Raw genomic sequence first — 22477 nt, forward strand, 5'->3', positions numbered from 1 at the left:
ATTTTACAAGAAGAGGCAGGGGGACAGGAGGACTTTAGGCTGGGCAGGTCCCTGGGAGTGCAGTTCAGTGAAGAGTCATCTAGAGTTCCACCCCAACTCTGAGCACCAAACGTCTAGCCACTGGCCCTGGACCAGCCTCCACACAGCAATTAGTCATCAGCTCACTGATGTCCCTCTCAACACCCCACCCGGGGTAGCAAATGACCTGATGTGGCCAAGTTCACGCGACGAGCTGACGACACCAAGGTCTTCTGAGTCCCAGGTCACTGTCCCTTCCACTACACCAGGAGGTGTGAGTCTCCCGGTTCCCAAAGCTCTAAGTCCATATTTGGGAGGAGTCTGTTACCACTTTATCCCTCTCAAAGAGTCATACTTGGCTCCTATTGTGGGTTTATCTGATTTTCTCACCCTCAAAGGGCCATGTCCTTCTCAACTGGTGTTTCTACAACATAGCACGAAACCTGGTACAAAAGAGGTGTTCAATATCTGAGGACACCTGTTTTCTTCCTCTCCCACCCTTCCTCCCCGTCTCCGCCTGCGTCCCCAGCCCAGTGACCACTGTGTCTGTCTTTCCGAGGCACTATCTGCCCCTGACTTTTGCAGCTACCATTTTCTGCTTCTCTCAGGGCCCTCGGTGACACCTCCTTTGCCTCCGTCCCAGGCACCGAGCCCTGCTTCCCCCAGCACCGTGCGGCAACAAAGGCTACAAAGAAGCACACCTAAGTGCATCCTTCTCTTGGCTCCCGATGTGCTGACCCAGGTCCCAGTGGTGCCCTTATCCTGATAACAGAGCCACCAGGAGAATACGAGAACGTGTTCTGTATTCTGTACACCAGAATTCTGTGTTCTGTACACCACCACCCTCACAGCTTGTCACCCAAACAGGAAGGTAAACACTCCCAAAGCCGACCTCAGTTCGGGCACGTCTCTGGGAGACCACAGGCAACTAAGGCTGGTGAGCCCTCATCACTCCTCTCTTCCTGAACCTGCCAACACTGGGTCTCCATGGCAGCGGAGTACACCTCACAAAAGCCCCGCTTTGTGGTAAAGCCAGAATGATAGGAGCAGGCTAGTCCTTCCCGCAGAAATCGACACACAATGCCTGTCCCATCTCAGAGCCCTGGGGATGGGAAAAGCAACTGCCACTCAGGGTTCTATTCCCTTTGTTGGATGCTTCCAGAAATGGAACAATATTTCAAATCACTTCACTGAGACCCTGTCCATGTCCTGAGACCAGAACATTGTTAGCCTTACTGTAAGTTACTCGACCAAGGCCCCTCCTGTAATTCTTCAGCAAGGACATGCTTCAAATCAGATACCAAAATCACTGTAAAAATTTACCCCAGCTCTAAAAATACGTAGTGACTTCTCATTAGGATGAGAGGAAGGCTCTCCAGCAGTGGGTGGAGGAAGTGGCAAAGGGGCCTTCAGCTGCAGGTCCAGGCGCTGAGGGGACCATATCCCAGTAAGCCATAGTTGCAGGGGACAGGGGAGGGGGCGGACAGGCACACTTACCAGAGGGAGGAGCCTTCAGTCCCCGTGACTTCCAGAAAGTCGTAACCGTCCTCCAGCTGGAAGTCAATAAAGACCAGGGCGATGGTGTCCCCCAGCTCGGCCAGGATGGTCCAGGTGCAGTCGGCATTGTTGTGGTACTCCGAGGGGAAGTGCGGGCTGGAGATGATGCCGCTCTGGCCCCGCAGGGTTCCGCCGCATGCGTCGTCCGCTGTGGACAGAGACAGGAGGCTCACTGTGAGTCGGTCGGTTCCCAGGCCCTGGTACTCGTCCCGCGCTTCACCCACGAGAGGCAGGGAGGGTCCTGGGACACAACGTGCAGAGAGGGTGCCCCAAGACCCTAGTCTGAGTTGGCCTCATAACAATGATACTAAGCACTTCCAAAGCTCTTGTCACGTGCCAGACCCTGTTCTGAGAATTTTAGTTATTACTGTTCTCAATGAACAGATAAGGAAACCAAGGCACAGGGAGGTGATGTAACCCGCCTGAGGTCACACAGCCAACAAGTTAGGCTAACGAGTTGGGTGAACTGTGCCCTTTGGAGCACGTTTTTAACTACTATACCACACTGTTCTGCAACGACCAGGAAGGAAGGAGAAATCAGTTGTCACATTTATTTCCACGGTCACGACTGTGGTGACCAGGATGTTTTTTCCCACCAGATCTTGGTACACCTCAGATCTGAGGGAACAAAACAAAAACTCAGCACAGCTCCCTTGGGCAAAACTCAAAGGGCGTTCCAGGCCCGTCATAGATTGGCCAGACCTCTGCAATCTTCCCTCCTGCCCCTTGGGCCCAGGCCAGCTCTGTTCTAGTGCTGTGTGTGGTCAGACCTCCTGGGCTCTGCTCACATCGCTCCCTCTGCCTGGGATGCCCCTTGTCCACAGCAAGTCTTCTGGTGCTTTGAGACCCAACTCCAAAGCCACGTCTCGGTAAAGCCTCGTTTCCCCAAGCTTTTAGTAACGGCTCTCTCCTCTGTGCTCCTGGAGCAAAGTGTCCAACTTCAGACACGGTACTTGGCACTGTTTGAATGACCTGTCACATGTCTGTCTGCCACTCTAGGTTCTGAACTTGCTGGGAATCCCCAAGGGCTGGGACCACGTCTTACTCATCCCTGCAGCACATCCTGGTGGAGTGTCACTGCTCCAGCCTAAATCCCAGCTGAGACGTGATATTCAGAAACAATGATCCAAGGAACATACTCTGACATAAAATAGTTAAGAGCACTGGCTTTTCAATTATTGCAGACTCAATGTGAATTCCTCCTCTATGGCTTCCAGCTGGATGACTTAGTGGAAGTTATCCAAATTTCCTAAGCCTGCCCTCCTGGAGCTTGTATGCAAGTAAGTGATCGTAATCCACTTAGCATATGCTGTATTAGAGATATGGACTAAGTTGTAAAGAAAGGAAAAATGCAATATCAGGGTTCAAATGTGTATTAGAGGCGGTAGAGTAACAACAATCAAAGCTACTGCTTATTAAGCACTTCCACTGTGCCAAGTGCTGTTCTAACTACTCTACATATTTCATGACCCTACGAAGTATTATTCCCATTTTACAGGTAAAGAAACCAAGGCACAAAGAGTTTCAGTTATTTGCCAAAGGCACAGCTTATAGTGATTAAAGGAACTGGGATTTTTAAGCCCAGCAGTCTGTTTTCAGGGCCTATGCTCTTAACCAACACATTCTTCAATTCACACTTAGAGGACAGAGATAAAGCAGTACATTACTTTGCTTGGGTGAGTCAATTTGGGAAAGCTTAATGGAGGAGGTGCCATTTGAGCTGGGTTTTTTTTGTTTGTTTTTGTTTTTTTGGGGGGGGTTTGTCTTTTTTTTGCTATACGCGGGCCTCTCACTGCTGTGGCCTCTCCCGTTGCAGAGCCCAGGCTCCAGATGCGCTGGCTCAGCAGCCATGGCTCACGGGCCCAGCCGCTCCGCGGCATGTGGGATCTTCCCGGACCGGGGCACGAACCCGTGTCCCCTGCATCGGCAGGCAGACCCTCAACCACTGTGCCACCAGGGGAGCCCTGAGCTGGGTTTTGAAGGATGACTAGGAGATTATTAGAGAAGAAATGGAAAGGCATTTACGAGAAAAGAGAACCAAAGGTCATAAGCATGGACGCCCCAAAGCACAAGGCATATCTAAGATAAGTAGTTCTAGATGGCCTAACACAGAGTGAACAGAGAGGAATGATGGGTGATGGTACGGGAAATGTAGAAGGAGCCTCATGACAGAGAGTGCTGGGCCCCAAAAGATTGGAAGCAGAGGACCATATTGGAAAGAAAATGGATCTTAGGATCAGGAAGGTGTAGATTTGAATTCAGGTTCCACAGTTTGCCAACCATGGGACCTTGGGTGGTTTATTTCTCTGAGCTTCATCCTGCTTCTCTGTAGAATGGTTTCTTATGACAACTGAATGGCATAATTAATGTGACAGTACCGAGCATTAGCCAGAGACTAGCATGTGTTAGATGCCCGACCGATGCCAAGTTCTCCTTTTCTTTCCACTTTATCTTGAGGATCAAAGGCAGTGAGGAAACAGGATTCAATTTGCATCTTAGAAAGAGCACTGTGGCTGTGGCATAGACGAGGTCTGAGCTGGGGGAACGGGCAGGATGCCCTTGATACTGCAGAGTCACCAAAGTCAAGATGAGGCCAGATGTGATCTGAGCTAAGGCCCTGGGAGGGTGGGGGGAGGACCTGATTGAGAGATAGTTAGGAAGTAGAATCTACAGGACTAGTGGTCCGGAGGGATGAATTCCAGGCTTCAGCTACAAGCATCTGGATGGATGAAACGTGCCGCTTCCTGCAGCAGGGAACCCAGGAGCGGGGCACCTTGTGGTGCAGAAGGCAACCAGCGTTCCATTTTGGACACCAGGGCTGAGTGTGTGCAGGGGATGAACCAGTGGAGAGATGGAGCTGACAGTTGGATAAACAGAAGCAGTGTGGGATGGAGATAAAAGTGAGTTTATTCAGTGGCCCTGAACTATTCTTACGAATGTCGTACTACAGGGTCACGGTCTATTTCAAGAGAATGAGCCCATTTCTAAATGCCAGCTCCTTGGTATGTACGAGCACAGAAATGAAGGCGCCTCACTCAGTAGGTCCTCATGAATGTTTCCCTCCCACACTCATTAAGTGAGCACCTACTGTGTGCCAGACACTGGGCCAGGACCAGCACTACATCATGAAAAGCTTGACTTCTTCCCTGCCCCAAGTGTTTCTCACACGCAGTGGCTCCCCAGAATTGTTATAACCGAGGTGTCGAGGCACAGTGATAGCAGATGGGACTTAGGAAAGGCTTCACACAGGAGGCAACATTTGTGTTGAAACATTCAACAAATGTTTACTGAGTGCCTATTATGTGCCAGGCACTTTTCTAGGTGCTAGGGATTCATTGGCAAATAAAACAAAAGAAAATCCCTACCCTCATGGAGCTTACATTCCAGTCAGAGGGAAACAGACAATACCCAAGATAAATAAGTAAACCCTATAGTAAGTGAGGTGGTGATAAACGCAGAACGAGGATGGGGAGTATTCTGCACTGGAAGTGGGGTATGGACATTGCAGAAAGGTGGTCAGGGAAGGCCTCGCTGAGAAGCTGACATCTGAGCCAAGACCTGAAGGAGGGAGAGGGAAAGCCAGATGGTTATCTGGGGGAAGAGCATTCCAGATGGAACAGCAAATGCAAAGGCCATGGTGTGCAGAGGCCTGGCACTGTTGAAGAGCATCAAGAGGCCCGAGGGTCTGGAACACTGGAGTGAGGAGGAGAGTGGCAGGGACAAGACCCCATGGAGGACCTTTGAGGCTACTGTTAGGGCTTGGGCTTTAACTTGAGTGAGATGAGAAGCCAGTGGATGGTTCTGAGCAGATGACATGATCTGATTGGTGTATTAACAGGATCCCTTGAGGTGCTATGCAGACAACAGACCAAAGAGGAAGACGGCAGAAGCAAGGAGCTTGTAGAGGCTATGGTGATGATTCAGGAGAGAGATGACGGTGGCCTGGACCAGGTGGTACCAGTGAGAGGGAGTCAGTGACTGACTGCATTTTGAATGCTGAGCTGGCAGGATCCACTTCAACTGAGGGCTGACTGCCTGGTAGGGTCAGGCGAAAGGGTGTCCTGGGCAGAGGAAAGGCAAGAACAAGGCAGCTGCAGGGGTGAGAGCGTCATTTAGGGACTTGGTCAGGATTGTGTGAACTCAAAGAGCAAGGCAGAAATGGTGGAGCTGGGCTGGGAGGGAAGGCAAGGGCTGTGCTGTGAAGGGCCTCAGATGCCAAGGAAAGGAGCTGCGGGTCTATTCTCCTCCTCCTCCCTTTCTCTTTCACTACCTCCAATCCAGGTGCCTGGGCCCTGTGAAGGAAGGAGGGAGGGAGGGAAGGTAGGCAGACTGCCTTGCCTAGCTTTAAATCTAGTTTGCCAGTGCTATTTGTTTGTTGTATCAAATCACACGGTATTCCCACCCTGGTTATCTCTCTGGCAGGAGCCTATGAAGTTTGACATTCAAGGCAGGGTTTGTCTCCTTCTGATGTAAATAACTTCACCGTGACCATTACCAGGGAGATAAGCTACAGGAGCCAGCCAGCAAGCGGGAGATTTGTCAATGTTGCTCCCAGCAAGCACTGGGCCTGCTGGCCCCAGTAGTCTCACGTTGGCCTTGTCTATAGCAGGTGGAAGTGTCTACACCCCTAGCCATAGTGGCTTCATCTTGGCTGCACTGAAGGTTAGGAAAATCATGGTCAAAGAAGACACACTTAACCTGGACCTTGAAAAAGGAGTAGGAGTGTGCTGGAGGGAGAGAAAAATAAGGGGCTCCCGGCAGAGGAAACAGGGCATCTGGAGGTAATGGGGTCTGAATGGGTGTGGTGTGCTTGGGGAGTGGTCGGCTTTCCTCCAGATGAAGGTGCAGGATGCAGAGGTGTGAGGTGGGGTGGACATGGAAAGGAAGGTAGCGGTCAGCTCAGAAAGGCCTTGGTGGTCTTGCTAAAGGGATGGATTCTACCCTGCAGGTGTCGGGTAGACTTGCCAGTTTGTCAGCAGGGAGTGAAAGCCCAGACCTGCTTTAGAAAGATGACTCTGGTCCCCACGTGATGGATGGATGCTGTGGTTTGGGGGTGGCGAGTGTGCCCAGAGGGGAGACAGCAGTGAGGAGAACGGTGAAGAGGCTGTACCCGACGTCAGAGCCTGCACCCGTGGCCGTGGGAGGGAAGAGAAGGAACAGAAGAGATTCAAGAACGAGGCTGGGGGAGAAGCAAGAGGATGTGGCCTCCACCACCCAGGAGTGGGCTGTGAAGAAGGGGAGGAGGGAAAGAGCATGCTGAGGTCTCTAACAGGGTAACAGTGTGGATGGTGACAGTGATGCGGGACAGTGATGACCTCTTCCCCGCCCCCACACTGAATGTGAGTGCAAGAGGGATAGGCAGGTGGGCCTGGAGCACAGCAGAGAGGATCTGGAGCCTAGAAACCAAGAGGCCAGGAGTGGGCAGGATGAAGAGGGAGCAAAGAAGGCCAGGGACAGAAGACATTTAATGTGCAGCAGGCAGAAGCAGAGGCTCCTGAAAGGAGGCTGAGAAGGAGCACCCGGGTGGAGGGCAGAGGGGAAGCCCTCAGGGGAAAGGCAAGGGAGCGGTGTCAGGAACACAGGGCCCCTGAGCCAGCCCCAGCTGCCACGATGTGTGCAGGGGTCTCCAACAGGCCCGTGGTCCACACGGTCTGCGCGTCTAGATGATGACGCAGCAGCAAGGAAGGCTGGAGGGGAAGCAGGTCTTCGGGGAGAGAGAACGACTCCTCAGCCTCCTGCCTGGTTCCTGTTCGTAGAAACCGTTCTAGGTATCCATCTTATGTCGTTCCCAACACACCCTGACCAAGACCGTCCTCATCCTCTCCTCCCACAACACTCAGCCTTCTTCCAGTTTCCTGTCTTGGAGGGAGGGTGTCAGCACTATTCACCCCATGCCTCATGCCAGAGCTGGGGGACATCCTCAACCCCTCCTGCACCCCACACCCAACAGTGACCAAAGCCTGTCTGTCCTTCTAAGCGGCTCTTGATTCGGTCTCCTGTCTTCACTGCATCTGCTCTACCCTAAGCCACATCGTGGTCCAAGCCTAGCCATGAGGTCTCCCTCCTGTGTCTAAGCATCCCTCCTGCCACAGCACACCCGTTCCTCATACAGAAGCCTGAGTGATCCCAAACAGACCAGATGACACCACGCCCTTCTGCAGGGACCTTTGACAACTCCACTGTCACTCAGAATATCCTATCCAGGGGCTGACAAGGACCTCATAGGGCCTCGCCTCATACCAGCCTCTACCTGCCCACTTTCTGTAACCACACCAGCCTCCTCCCAGCTCTTCTGTTGCACCAAGTATCTCTCTGCCCAAGGACCTTTGAAAGTGCTACTTTCTCTTTCTGAAAACTTCTTCCCTACCTCCTTGGGTCTGGCTGGCCCCTCCTTAGCCTTTAGGTCCCAGTCTAAGTGTCGCTTCTCAAGGATCGTTCCAGAAACAGAATACCCCTTCTCCCCATCATATACTTTTAGAGCACCACATACTTTCCCATAATCAATTGATCAACTTAGTAATTTATTTAATGTCTAGACAGTAAAGTCCATGAGGGCAGGGGCCATGTCTGTTCTGTCCCCAGCAGCTACCACATTTCCTAGTGTATAGCAGGCACCCAATAAATATCAGTTGAACAAATGATATAGGAAACTGAAGCTCAGAAAGGTTCAGAAGGTAATTTTCAGAAGGTGATGCAGTACGTGGCCAACTCAGGATTCCAGCTGAGTCTCTCTGGATCAGGACTGTGGTCTCCTCCATTACATCACACTTCTTGAAACCAAGCAGGATCCTGTTGGATATTCCCAGGGACAGACCCTTCCTTTCCCACCCCCAGTATCCCCCCACCTCTTGCTTCTAAAATATTTTTAGTCTCCACCATCAGCCTGCTTTGGTATCAGCCTCCACCATGATACCGAAACCAGACAAAGATGTCACAAAGAAAGAAAACTACAGGTCAATATCACTGATGAACACAGATGCAAAAATCCTCAACAAAATACTAGCAAACAGAATCCAACAGCACATTAAAAGGATCATACACCATGATCAAGTGGGGTTTAGCCCAGGAATGCAAGGATTGTTCAATATATGCAAATCAATCAATGTGATAAACCATACTAACAAATTGATGGAGAAAAACCATATGATCATCTCAATAGATGCAGAAAAAGCTTTTGACAAAATTCAACACCCATTTATGATAAAAACCTTCCAGAAAGTAGGCATAGAGGGAACTTACCTCAACATAGTAAAGGCCATATATGACAAACCCACAGCCAACATCAATCTCAATGGTGAAAAACTGAATCCGTTTCCTCTAAGATCAGGAACAAGAAAACGTTGTCCACTCTCACCACCATTATTCAACATAGTATTGGAAGTTTTAGCCACAGCAATCAGAGAAGAAAAAGAAATAAAAAGGAATCCAAATTGGAAAAGGAGAAGTAATACTGGGCTTCCCTGGTGGCGCAGTGGTTGAGAGTCCACCTGCCGATGCAGGGGATACGGGTTCGTGCCCCGGTCTGGGGAGATCCCACATGCTGCAGAGCGGCTGGGCCCGTGAGCCATGGTCGCTGAGCCTGTGCGTCTGGAGCCTGTGCTCCACAATGGGAGAGGCCACAACAGTGAAAGGCCCACGTACCACAAAAAAAAAAAAAAAAAAGGAAGTAATACTGTCATTTTTTGCAGACGACATGATACTATACATAGAAAATCCTAAAGAGGCTACCAGAAAATTAGTAGAGCTAATCAATGAATTTGGCAAAGTAGTAGGATACAAAATTGATGCACAGAAATCTCTTGCATTCCAATACACTATGATGAAAAATCTGAAAGAGAAATTAAGGAAACACTCCCATTTACCACTTCAACAAAAAGAATAAAATACCTAGGAATAAACCTACCAAAGGAGACAAAAGACCTGTATGAAGAAAACTATAAGATACTGATGAAATAAATTAAAGATGATACAAACATATGGGGACATAGACCATGTTCTTGGATTGGAAGAATCAACATTGTGAAAATGACTCTACTACCCAAAGCAATCTACAGATTCAACTCAATCCCTATCAAACTACCAATGGCATTTTTCACAGAACTAGAACAAAAAATTTCACAGTTTGTATGGAAACACAAAAGACCCCAAATAGCCAAAGCAATCTGGAGAAAGAAAAACGGAACTGGAGGAATCAGGCTTCCTCACTTCAGACTATACCACAAAGCTACAGTAATCAAGACAGTATGGTACTGGCACAAAAACAGAAATTAAATCTATGGAGCAGGACAGAAAGCCCAGAGATAAACCCACACATATATGGTCACCTTATCTTTGATAAAGGAGGCAAGAATATACAATGGAGAAAAGACAGCCTCTTCAATAGGTGGTGCTGGGAAAACTGGACAGCTACATGTAAAAGAATGAAATTAGTACACTCCCTAATACCATACACAAAAATAAACTCAAAATGGATTAAAGACCTAAATGTAAGACCAGACACTATAAAACTCTTAGAGGAAAACATAGGCAGAACACTCCATGACATAAATCAGAGAAAGATCCTTTTTGACCCACCTCCTAGAGAAATGGAAATAAAAACAAAAATTAAAAATGGGGGGCTTCCCTGGTGGCGCAGTGGTTGAGAATCTGCCTGCTAATGCAGGGGACACGGGTTCGAGCCCTGGTCTGGGAAGATCCCACATGCCGCGGAGCAACTGGGCCCGTGAGCCACAGCTACTGAGCCTGCGCATCTGGAGCCTGTGCTCCAGCAACAAAAGAGGCCTCAATAGTGAGAGGCCCGCGCACCGCGATGAAGAGTGACCCCCCGCTTGCCACAACTAGAGAAAGCCCTCGCACAGAAGTGAAGAACCAACATAGCCAAAAATAAATAAATAAACAAATGTGGGTTTAAAAATGGGACCTAATGAAACAAAAGCTTCTGCACAGCAAAGAAAACCATAAAGAAGACAAAAAGACCACCCTCAGAATGGGAGAAAATATTTGCAAATGAAGCAACTGACAAAGGATTAATCTCCAAAATTTACAAGCAGCTCATGCAGCTCAATATCAAAAAAACAAACAACCCAATCCAAAAATGGGCAGAAGACCTAAATAGACATTTCTCCAAAGAAGATATAGGATTGTCAAGAAACACATGAAAGGATGCTCAACATCACTAATCATTATAGAAATGCAAATCAAAACTACAGTGAGGTATCAGCTCACACTGGTCTGAATGGCCATCATCAAAAAATCTACAAACAGGGCCTCCCTGGTGGCGCAAGTGGTTGAGAGTCCGCCTGCAGATGCAGGGGATACAGGTTCGTGCCCCGGTCTGGGAGGATCCCATATGCCACGGAGCGGCTGGGCCCGTGAGCCATGGCCGCTGGGCCTGCGCATCCGGAGCCTGTGCTCCGCAACGGGAGAGGCCACAACAGTGAGAGGCCCACATACCGCAAAAAAAAGAAAAAAAAAAAAAAAATCTACAAACAGTAAATGCTGGAGAGGGTGTGGAGGAAAGAGAACCCTCTTGCACTGTTGGTGGGAATGTAATTGATACAGCCACTATGGAGAACAGTATGGAGGTTCCTCAAAAAACTAAAAATAGAACTACCATATGACCCAGCAATCCCACTACTGGGCATATACCCTGAGAAAACCATAATTCAAAAAGAGTCATGTACCACAATGTTCATTGCACCTCTGTTTACAATATCCAGGACATGGAAGCAACCTAAATGTCCATCGACAGATGAATGGATAAAGAAGATGTGGCACATATATACAATGGAATATTACTCAGCCATAAAAAGAAATGAAACTGAGTTTTTGTAGTGAGGTGGATGGACCTAGAGTCTGTCATACAGAGTGAACTAAGTCAGAAAGAGAAAAACAAATACCGTATGCTAACACATATATATGGAATCTAAAAAAAAAAAAAGGTTCTGAAGAACCTAGGGGCAGGACAAGAATAAAGATGCAGATGTAGCAAATGGACTTGAAGACACGTGGAGGGGGAAGGGTAACGTGGGACGAAGTGAGAGAGTGGCATGGACATATATACACTACCAAATGTAAAACAGATAGCAAGTGGGAAGCAGCCACATAGCACAGGGAGATCAGCTCGGTGCTTTGTGACCGTCTAGAGGGGTGGGATATGGAGTGTGGGAGGGAGATGCAAGAGGGAGGAGATATGGGGATATATGTATATGTATAGCTGGTTCACTTTGTTATAAAGCAGAAACTAACACACCATTGTAAAGCAATTATACTCCAATAAAGATGTTAAAAAAATAAAAAGATTTAGTGTCGTAGGCCTTCCCTGAATTCCAAAGAGTACATTTAATTAGAAAAGTGAAAAAATGCAGAAACAAAGGAAAAGAGTCAAGCAAGACAAAATAACAATATTTAGGCCATAAAGCAAAGTCAAGGGCCTTTAGTTCCTCCTCAAGGGCTATAGAAAATATCCTGAGCCATATCCTTGTGTTGTTTTGCAGAGACTAAAACCCTCACCAGGTGAAAGAAGTTAACTGCATGCTGACCACCAGCATGTAGAACCCGTATCTATTGGAACCAGAAGGTTGATGATGTTGACTCCCAATTACCTCACCACCAACCAATCAGAAGAAACGTCTGCGAGCTGATCAGGCACCCTGTGACCCTCTCCCTCACCTTGCTTTTAAAAACCCTTCCGTGAAAGCCATCAGGGAGTTCTGGTCTTTTAAACATGAGCTGCCCATTCTCTTTGCTTGGCCTTGCAATAAATGCTGTATTTTCCTTCACCACAATCCTGTGTCAGTAGTTTGGCTCTGCTGTGCGTCAGGTGAGCAGACCCAGGTTTGGCTCAGTAACACTCCCTGCTTGATAGCAGTTTGGTAAGCCAGCCTGAGACAGTCAAACTTCCCAATTTTAGTCAATGACTTCCAGACTGTGCTGGAACTGAGCACTCGGAGCTTAAGACCCTCTAGCCAGAGGCACCTGTCTACTCTGAATATGGCACCTTTGCCGTTGGGAGTCTTCCCTGCCTCTTAGGTTCCTTTGACACCCTTGTTCCTGCACCATTCTGTTTTATTTTATTTATTTATTTTTTTGGTACGTGGGCCCCTCACTGCTGTGGCCTCTCCCATTGCGGAGCACAGGCTCTGGATGCGTAGGCTCAGCGGCCATGGCTCACGGGCCCAGCAGCTCCGCGGCATGTGGGATCCTCCTGGACCGGGGCACAAACCCGCCTCCCCTGCATCGGCAGGTGGACTCTCAACCACTGTGCCACCAGGGAAGCCCACCATTCTGTTTTGATTGAAGATGCTGTAAAAGTTGTTTGGAGGTTTTCTCACATTTTAAACAAGGTATCATATTTCATGGTTACAACTTCAGAGTCATAAAATATAACCTTCAGCTGACACCACACTCCTAAAATATTAATTTACACTTTCTCCTTCTGTGGCGATGGGCATTCTCCATTTTTATTAAGTCATGTATATTCTAGGGTGCAGGTGTGTTATGCTGATAGTTGCCTTTCCAAGTTTATGACTTTATTTATGATTGTCTTTAAGTTCCACTGAAATTTCCTCAATTAACTATTATTCTAGAGAACTATCCCTCAGCTCCTTTTGATGTCTGTTAACTCTCCAGTGACTCAAATTTCAGGTAGGAATGGAGGAACCTACATTGTATTCCTCCCCACCCCCCACCATTTCAGGCCAATTCCAGGGCACAATCTTGGATGCCTAGAAGCTTTGGGGCCCTTGGCATTGGGGTTCTACCCATATCCTCCCTCCCCAGGGCTACTCAGCCTCTGAGGAAAGGAAAATTCCAATAGGCCCCCTACTGGGGAGAAGCTACCATCTTACAACTCAAGTGCAAGGCTGAGAGAGCCAGGGCATCACTGCCCCAAACCCACCAGCAGTGTTCCCCCCTTCCTTGTACTGTGCAGCTCAGTGTCCCTGCTCAACCTCATCAGTCCCCTCTTCTGGGGCCTCAGGATTCTGCCCCTTTATCCTTGGTTTTATCAAGGACTCCCCTTCTTAAAATTAAGAAATTGCCAATTGCCCGAGAGCACTGTTATTTCCGCCACCCCCAGAATTCTTCGTAGATACTTCCCCCGAGGTGACCTTCTGAGAGGATGAATGTAAACAGGACATGGTATTCGGCTATGTACCTCTTCTCTGTTGCACTTCCATTACAGGCCAGGCATCGGGCTAAATGCTGTACCTGCATTTTCTCATTTAATCCTCAAACTGTTCGAAGAGATAGGTGTTATGTCACCCACATTTTACAGATGAGGAAACTGAAGCTCAGAGAGTTTTTAAAACTTGCCCACGGTCACCTGGCTACTAAATGTTGGAGCCAGGATTCAAATCCATAACTCGCTGACTCCAGACCCACGCCATTATCCACCTATTTCTCTGCTTCTCGGGCCTTGGTCACTGCAATGCCAGTCTTGACATGGGCTTCCAGAAGCCCCAGATCCTGGAGGGGGGTTTTCCAGGTGGGAGAAGCCTCTTCCCACTCCCCCTCTTCTCTGCCTGAGGGGCCTGAGGCAGAGGCTTTGTGCAGTCTCCACAGCTAGGACCCCACCACCCACGCTCAGGTAGAGGTGGGTGAGTCTTGGGTCAGGTTTCTTCATAAGAGACCCTGGTTCCGCAGACCCTGGCCCCCACCCCAAAGTGGCATCTGCCCAGCAGAATCGCCTCAGGCCCTTTCCCTGGGGCTTCTCTCCTAATGAGCTCCTGGTACAAGTTAAAGAGGAAGGTCAAAGGGAAACCACAGCAGACGGGCAGTCCCTGGCCTGGTGGACCCGTGCAGGGGATGTACCTATGAGGGCACCAAGTTGTTGGGTCCCGGACCAAACTGCAGGAGCTCTGGAAGTAACGGTGCCATCATGAGTTTCTTGCCATGGGTCACAGGCCATTGTCCTTGTCTACAGTGGACGGGGGTGGCCAAGATTGTGGCTGGTAGGCACAGGGACTTGGGCAGAATCACCCTCTAGCTGTGCGACCACAGGCAAAGTACCTCACCTCACCAGGTCTCAGTTCCCTCACTGTAAGATCTTAACCTCCTGGGGGTTTTGTAAGGATTAAATTAGATAACACAAGGTCTGGCATATAGTTAGTGCTTGATAAATGCTGGCCAGTGATGGCCGTGGCTGCGAGAATCACGACAGCTAACTGTCATTGAGTCATTACTGTGAACAAGGCCCTATGCTGCGAGTGGAGCATTGATCAACTTGAGCCTCACTTCACCTTCTGAGTTAAGTACTACTGTTATTATAATTCACAGGTGAGAAAACCAGGGCACAGAGAAGGGCACTCACACCCACAATCACTCAGCTAGTGGGTGTGAGTGGCAAGGCCAGGATTTGAATCCAGGTGATCGGACTCCAGAGCCCATGTTCTGCGTGGTTCTGTAATAGTAACAGTAGTGATGGCAAAGGCGACAGGAGAAGGACTAGTGACCCCAGTGGTGGTAGAGGGACCCCGTAGTTAGGAATGCCCTCTGGGAGCCATGGTCCATGCCAAGTCCCTGTGCTTAGAATCACTCAAGGTCCACACTGTCTGGCATGGTATTTGGTGCTTTCTGTATGTTGTATAATTTGAACAGCACAAGGGGGCCCAGCATGCGGTCCTCAGACCCTCCTGGCTATCTCCATTGCCACGTAGGGTCTCTCATCCCTGTCCTGATCTCTTTCTAGCTTGGAACTGCCCCCAGCCACAGAACTGATACCCCCTACTTGGAGATCTCACAGGCATCTCAAACTTGACCCGGACAAAATGAGCTCTCTTGACTGTATGTAGGGCACACACTTCCTACTCCCTGTCCCAGTCGTCCCCATCTTGGTCCCTGGCATCCCCACCCTGCCAGCACTCCAGAAAGAGCCTAGGAATCAACCCTGACCCTTTGTTCCATCAGCACCTACATGCCTTCCATCAGCAAGGCTGTTGGCAGTGTCCCTAAACCAAGGCCCCAACTTACCCCCTTCCCTCCACCTCTACCACGGCCACCCTTGACCGTGATGCATCGTCTCCAGCCTGCACACCTGCAATAGCTTCCTCCTAACTGGCCTCCCAGTTGTGCCTCTTGCCAGCTACAATCACTCTCCCTTCTAGCACCCAGGGTGATCATTTTAGAAAATGCTGAAAAGCTTTTCCTGGCTCCCTCCTGAATTTAGAACCAAACCCACACTTCCGGTCCTGCTCCACCACAGCCCCACCCACTCCCCTCGCCCCCCCACCCCAACTCTACGTTGCCCGCTGTGGGTCTGTTTTCTGTTCCTCTAACAAGCTCTCTCCCACCTCAGGGCCTTTACGGCTGCTGTTCCTTTTGTTGGGAATGCCCAGGTCATCACATAACACGCTCCTTCTTGTCATTCAGGACTCAGTTCAAATGCCACCTCCTCAGAGAGTCCCCTCCTGACGGCTCCCTCTAAAGCAGCCTTCCTTGTTACTTGATTTCCCTCATAGTTTCTATTATGATCTGAAATTTGTTTATTTGATTTTTTGCCTGTTTTCTGCCTGAGGATGCTAAAACGTAAACGCCCTGAGATCATGGAACTTGGTCTGACTTATTCATTGCTGCAATTCTCTGCATCTAGAACAATGTCTGGCAGTTAATAAATAAGGACTGAGTCAGTGACTGGCTGGCACATAGTAGGTACTCAACCAAAAGGTGTTAAATCCTGAGTGAATGAACAAGTAAGCAATCACCCTTTAAGGCCACTACTCATGTCCCCACTTTAAAACTCAACAGGGTTTAGCCGGTGACCCACAGCTCTGAGCTGGCATGGCTAGGGTTGAATGGAGGCCTGTTTGAATCCATGCTCTTTCCATGCCTGACACTGCTTCTGTCTCAGATTTCACAGGTTCCTCTCCCTGGGGCCAAAAAATTTGGAATGCACCTGGGCACTGGCCGCCCAAGCTGCTGCAGACCAAATCCCTGTCTCCCTGGGTTTGGGGGCAGCCTGCAGTGTTGGGCTTGGACCTCAGGGGTCAAGTCTTTCTTGTTCAGGATGCTTTCTCTCTACCACCTGCCTCTCAGCCCTCAGAGCATCTGAACCTGATTCCTTCCCCATGTGGTCCTCTTTGATCTAGGGCCAATGTCCCTCACAAGTCAGGGGCCTGTTGCTGAAATCCACATGGTCTCCCATCTTATGGATCAAAGAGGTTCCTCAAGGTTCAGGGCTCCCAGGGACTTCTGCCTTTGAAAAGGTGCCGAAAGTGACACAAAGTGAAGGGAGACCATGTGGTCTCTGCCACCTGTCACCTGTCTCACTGCAAAGCGTCTCCAGTCACCCCACCTCACTACATCCCACCTTTCCTCCTTCCCTCTGCCACCTGGGCCAAGCCTTGACGGACTAGTAGCCTTGGGCTGGGCCTCCTTCGAGGTGAGACTTGTACCTGCTCTGCGCCCAGACCCTAGATGGCCCCCATTCCCTCTTGGTCTGGGCTGTGTCTCCAGACTGAGCTCACCTTTCAGCCAGGCGGGTGGCGTTTGCTGTTTGAGGCAGAGGCACCACCCTCCAAACTGCTCTGTGAAGCCTGGGACTCAAAGAGCTTGTGTCACTCCGAGCTGCCAGGCAGGTTGGCAAAGCCAGGCCAGTAATTTCCCTTTTGGGCTCGTATGCCTACATAATCCTGATGGTGAATTAGACCCATCCAGCCATCGGTTCACTCAGCAAGTATTTACGGACAGTATTTACGGACCACTGCCCAGCGGTTGAGGTTTATCCACTTACAGATGCCAGCCCTTGCGAGTTCTACACGAGAGAAAGAAAGGCCAAGAGGCTTTAATCCTCCTGAGTCTGAACTCATTAACCCTGGCATGACCACAGCCCCTGGTACCATGAGGCACGCGAGGAGGACCCTTCTCTGTTCCTTTCAGCTCAGCCTACTAAGGAAGGGCAGTTTGGAAAATCACTTTCAGAAAATCACAGACATTACTGAGGATGCTTCTCATGCTGTTCTTGCAGCATGTGGTGAATTAGAACAGAAAAATGGACCCAAATCGCAGGGAGTGGAGGGCCCTGGGGGCTCGGAGAGTGGGACAGCATTTTGTTCCCTCCCAGTTTTGAGCAGAGCTTTGTCTCAGGCCCCTCAGGCCCCGGGGAGTCTCCGGGGCTCGAAGCCCTTCTGAAAGCAAGATTTCACATGCTCGGCTGGCTTCCTTGGTGTGTGCATTCTGGAAGGGAACACTTTTGGTGTGGCTAATTGCAAGCTACTTAGAGAGGACTTAGAAAAGTCGGCCTCGGCCTCCTTCCGGAAGGGCCTTGTGCTCCATGCTAAGGAATCTGAACTTGACCCTGTCAGTGATAAAGGGTCACTGGTGGGAGTCTGAGCAACGTGTGATGCTCTCAGATCTGTGTCTTAGGAAGTTCACTCCTGCAGTGGAGAATGAATTGGGATGTGTGTGGTGGGGTGACTGGAGATGCTTTGCAGTGGGACAGGTGAGAGCTGAGAGGGCCTGGGACCATCACCCCTGAAGAGCGGCAAAGGCGTGGAGGGCAGTGTCAGTGCAGAGATGGATTTGCCAGGTCGCGGTGACTAAGGGTACAGGGAACAGTGAGGAGTGTAAAGATGCCACTGTGGTGTCTGGCTTGGCCACCTTGGATGGTGACACTCTTCACCGAGCTGGGGAAGGCAACAAAAAGAGCAGGTTTGGGAAAATAGAAAGAGTTAGGTCCTGGGCGTGCTGCATGTGAAGCACCCTCCAGGGAGGGCTTCAGGTGAGTTTGATATCACTGGGCCTGAAGCTCAGGACAGAGGGAGGGTTGGAGGTAGAGACTGAAGAGTCGTCCCCAAGCAACAGTAGAAGCCTCGGAGTGGATGAGAAATTCCAAGAGAGGCAAGATGTTCCCAGAGAAGAGGCCATGCTGGACCCTCTGGCTTTAAGGGGAAAGAGGAGGAGAAAAGTCAGTGGAGAAGAAGTGGGGAAAGAATCATCGTCATCTGAGAGGTTGAGAGAGAATCAGGAGCGACTTGGGAGAGAGCTGTGGCCCCCAAAGGCTCTGCACGTCCATGAATTGCTGCTGTGATGTGAACACTGGGGGAGCACTGTCACCCCAGCCCACTCTGCCCACTGAAAGGCCAGCCCTCACTGACAGCATGCCAGGATGTGCAGACCCTGCACTGCGGGGCCATGGTCTGACCTGGCAAAGGAAGCCCTCCATGAGGCAGCCCTCATCTTATCTTTGACTAGCAGGTTAACAAAAAAGATATTTTAACAGCCAGCCCCAGGGTTTCTTCCAAGTGAAAGCTCTCTGTGTTAGAGATAATATCACCCTATACCTAAAGAGCTTGGGTCGGGGAGGGAGACATCAGCCTGTAAGGAGATGGCAAAGCCAAGGGCAACCGGGCTCTTGTGCCTAAGAAGTTGACAGAAGTCCTGAGACGGGGCCGAGGTCGAGAGGCAGCAAAGTGGAGGAGGCTGGAGTGAGATGAGAGGGGGCAATGCACATCACAGGGAAGCCGGGGCTTGCCAAGACAGAAGCCAGGGAGAAGCTTCCAGGGGGAGGGGCCGAAAGGCTCTGGGGTTCCTGACTGCTCCAATTTTCATTTCAAGCCACTTGCATTGTTGAGATGTGACATCCCTGCATTGCCACAAACCTCCAACAAAGGCTGTGCTGCATGCAAACACCTTTGTTAATGGTTTTGTTTTTGTTTGGGGGCGGGGGTCAGGAAAAATGGGCCAAGTTTTCAACCTAGGTTGGCAGAGCAGAACCAAGAGGGGTGAGGCATGGCAGTGAGTTCAAGGTTCAAAGGAAGCTAGAGCTGACAAAGATTCCTGAAAATACTTTGAGGGATTGTAGATTTCCACCTCATTAAGATGGGATACGGAGGTGAATTGTACTTCAGAGGACAGGGTGATAGTCCCTCTGCCTCTGATATATGGGCTACATTTGTCTTTACTTTCCATATTGATTAAAAAAGTATGATATTTATAGTTCTGTAAAAAGAATGAGAACTGTGTTTTCCGTTTCACAGCTTAAGTACTTAATTTCATTTACTATCATGTTTCACATTCTATTACCATGTCACAACTCTGAGGCCTCTCCTTGGAAGATCAGTGTGTTAAACCGTGACATCCTCTGGGTATGGAGTGGGTAGAGGTGCTATCAGGAAGAGTGGAAACAGCAGATTCAGACCACAGTTAGGCCACTCAGGGCCACACACTTGTGTGTAGGGGCCAAGGTCTCACGTGATTGGTTTGGACATTCCCGGTATTAATCACATGAAGAAAGACATGTCCCAAGTTATCCCATGTTAGAAAGGGGGCCTGAGAGGAGGGGACTTAGGAAGGCGAGAAAGGAGACTAGTTTCCCCAGCCTCCATCAAAAAGGACCAACAAGGCTGAGGCCAATTCTACTGGCTGAGAAGGGCTAAACAAACACGGAGTCAAGCGGCAACTCAGATTGATTGCTTGTGGCTTGCCTGTTTGAAAGGAATTCACAGGTACCTCCGGAATGAAGCAGGAAGCGTGCTATGATCAATTAATTATGCCTCCCATGGGAATGGTAGAAGAGAAAGGGATCTATGTGCCAAGTATTTTCCATCGCTCATGCAGACAGTAAAATGGGCGTGAGCACATGGTGGAAGGAGGGAGCTGCTTCTCCTCGAGCTAGTCTTCTGATAGTAATTACAGAAAACCTTCCTCTAAACTTGAACCCAAGGAGAGCTACTTGTTCCAATCACTTCTCAACTCCTTGAAACAATCCTCCTAGACTTATACCTGGGTGTTCGGAGATCCATGGGATTTCAAGATGAGGGTTTTAAGAAGGAAAGAGTGGTCAAGAATGCAAAAGCCTGTTGAGACATCAAGGAATATAAGGGCCAAAACAATTCCCATTTGACTTGGCAACGTGATGCAAAATATTTGCGGCAAAGGCCAGTTTGCAGGGGAGTAAGTGGGAGATGAGGATAGACAAGGCTGGGTGGAGCTTTCAAGATGCTGGGCATTGTTGGTGTCAAGAGAAAACCCTTCTCATGATGTCACAGTTTGTATAAGGTGGTTAAAAATATCTACATGTATTATAATCTCAATCATATATATATTCACAATATATGCATGTATGCAATATGTATTAGACAAAGCTGGAGGCATAACCCTCCCAGACTTCAGACAATACTATAAAGCTATAGTAATCAAAACAGTATGGTATTGCACACAAAAACAGACGTATGGATCAATGGAACAGAATAGAGACCCCAGAAATAAACCCACATGCCTACAGTCAATTAATCTTCGACAAAGGAGGCAGGAACATACAATGGAGAACAGTCTCTTCAGCAAATGGTGCTGGGAAAGCTGAACAGCTGCATGTAAATCAATGAAGTTAGAACACTCCTTCACACCACACACAAAAATAAACTCAAAATGGCTTAAAGACTTAAATAGAAGACATGACACTGTAAAACTCCTAGAAGAGAACACAGGCAAACATTCTCAGATATAAATTGTACCAATGTTTTCTTCACTCAGTCTACCAAGACAAAAGAAATAAAAGAAGAAGTAAACAAATGGGACCTAATCAAACTTATAGGAAACCATCAACAAAATGAAAAGACAACCTACAGAATGGGAGAAAATATTTTCAAACAATGCGACCAACAGAAGACCTAAATAGGCATTTTCCAAAGAAGACATACACATGGCCAGCAGGCACATGAAAAGATGCTCAACATCACTAATTATTAGAGAATTGCAAATCAAAACTACAATGAGGTACCACCTCACACCAATCAGAATGGCCATTAGCAAAAAGTCTACAAATAATAAATGCTGGAGAGGAGGGAAATGTGGAGATAAGGGAACCCTCCTGCACTGTTGGTGGAAATGTACATTGGTGCAGCCACTATGGAGAACAGTATGGAGGTTCCTTAAAAAACTAAAAATAGAGTTGCCATATGATCCAGCAATCCTGCTCCTGGGCATATATCCAGAAAAGAGGAAAACTCTAACTTGAAAAGATACATGCACCCAATGTTCATAACAGCAGTGTTTACCATAGGCAAGACATGGAAGCAACCTAAATGTGCATCAACAAAGAATGGATAAAGAAGATATTACACACACACACACACACACACACACACACACACACTGGAATATTACTGAGCCATCAAAAAGAATGAAATAATGCCATTTGCAGCAACATGAATGGACCTAAAGATTATCACACTAAGTGAAGTAAGTCAGAGAAGACAAATACCATACATCATTTACATGTAGAATCTTAAAAAAATGATATAAATGAACTTATTTACAAAACAGAAACAGATTCACAGACAAAGAAAACAAATTTATGGTTACCAAAGGGGAAGCCAGGGGCAGGGGGAGGATAAATTAGGAGCTTGGGATTAACAGATATATATACTATTATAAATAAAATAGTATCTTTTAAAATATACTATTTTATATACAATAGTATATTTTATATACTATTGTATATAAAATAAATAACAAGGTCCTACCGTATAGCACAGAGAACTATATTCAATATCTTGTAATAACCTATAATGGAAAATAATCTGAAAAAGAATATATATATATGTATATCCATATCACGTTGCTATACACCTGAAACTAACACAGCATTGTAAATCAACTATACTTCAATTTTAAAAAAAGAGGAAGAAGATGGGAAGGGAATATATGAAAATCGTGGTTAAAATGGGTAAATTTTGTTTCTTCTTTATTCTCTTCTGTATTTTCTAAGCTCACTTAAAATGATCATGTGATATTTTTTATCATCAGATAAGAAGCATGGGAAATTATTTTTGAAATAAGCTTGATTATTATGCGGGGGCAATAAGAAATAGGCTGGGAAGGGGGTGACCAACTGTCTCGGTTTGCCTGGGACTGAGGGGGTTTCCAGGATGTGGGACTTTTGGAGCTAAGAAATGGCAAAGCG

The 22477-nt window shown here is 48.2% G+C and overlaps 1 protein-coding gene across 2 annotated transcripts in view; it reads right to left on the reverse strand.

The window, feature by feature from the left end:
* Nucleotides 1-22477, reverse strand: part of CSMD2 (CUB and Sushi multiple domains 2) — a 660274-nt gene that overhangs the window by 412710 nt on the left and 225087 nt on the right. For both annotated transcript variants that reach the window (XM_060081981.1, XM_060081974.1), the window contains exon 5: nt 1516-1723. In XM_060081981.1, coding sequence (XP_059937964.1) covers nt 1516-1723 — 208 coding nt within the window. The remainder of the gene's footprint in view (nt 1-1515; nt 1724-22477) is intronic.

The sequence above is a fragment of the Mesoplodon densirostris genome, chromosome 2, assembly GCF_025265405.1.
Source record: "Mesoplodon densirostris isolate mMesDen1 chromosome 2, mMesDen1 primary haplotype, whole genome shotgun sequence".
NCBI classification, from domain to species: domain Eukaryota; kingdom Metazoa; phylum Chordata; class Mammalia; order Artiodactyla; family Ziphiidae; genus Mesoplodon; species Mesoplodon densirostris.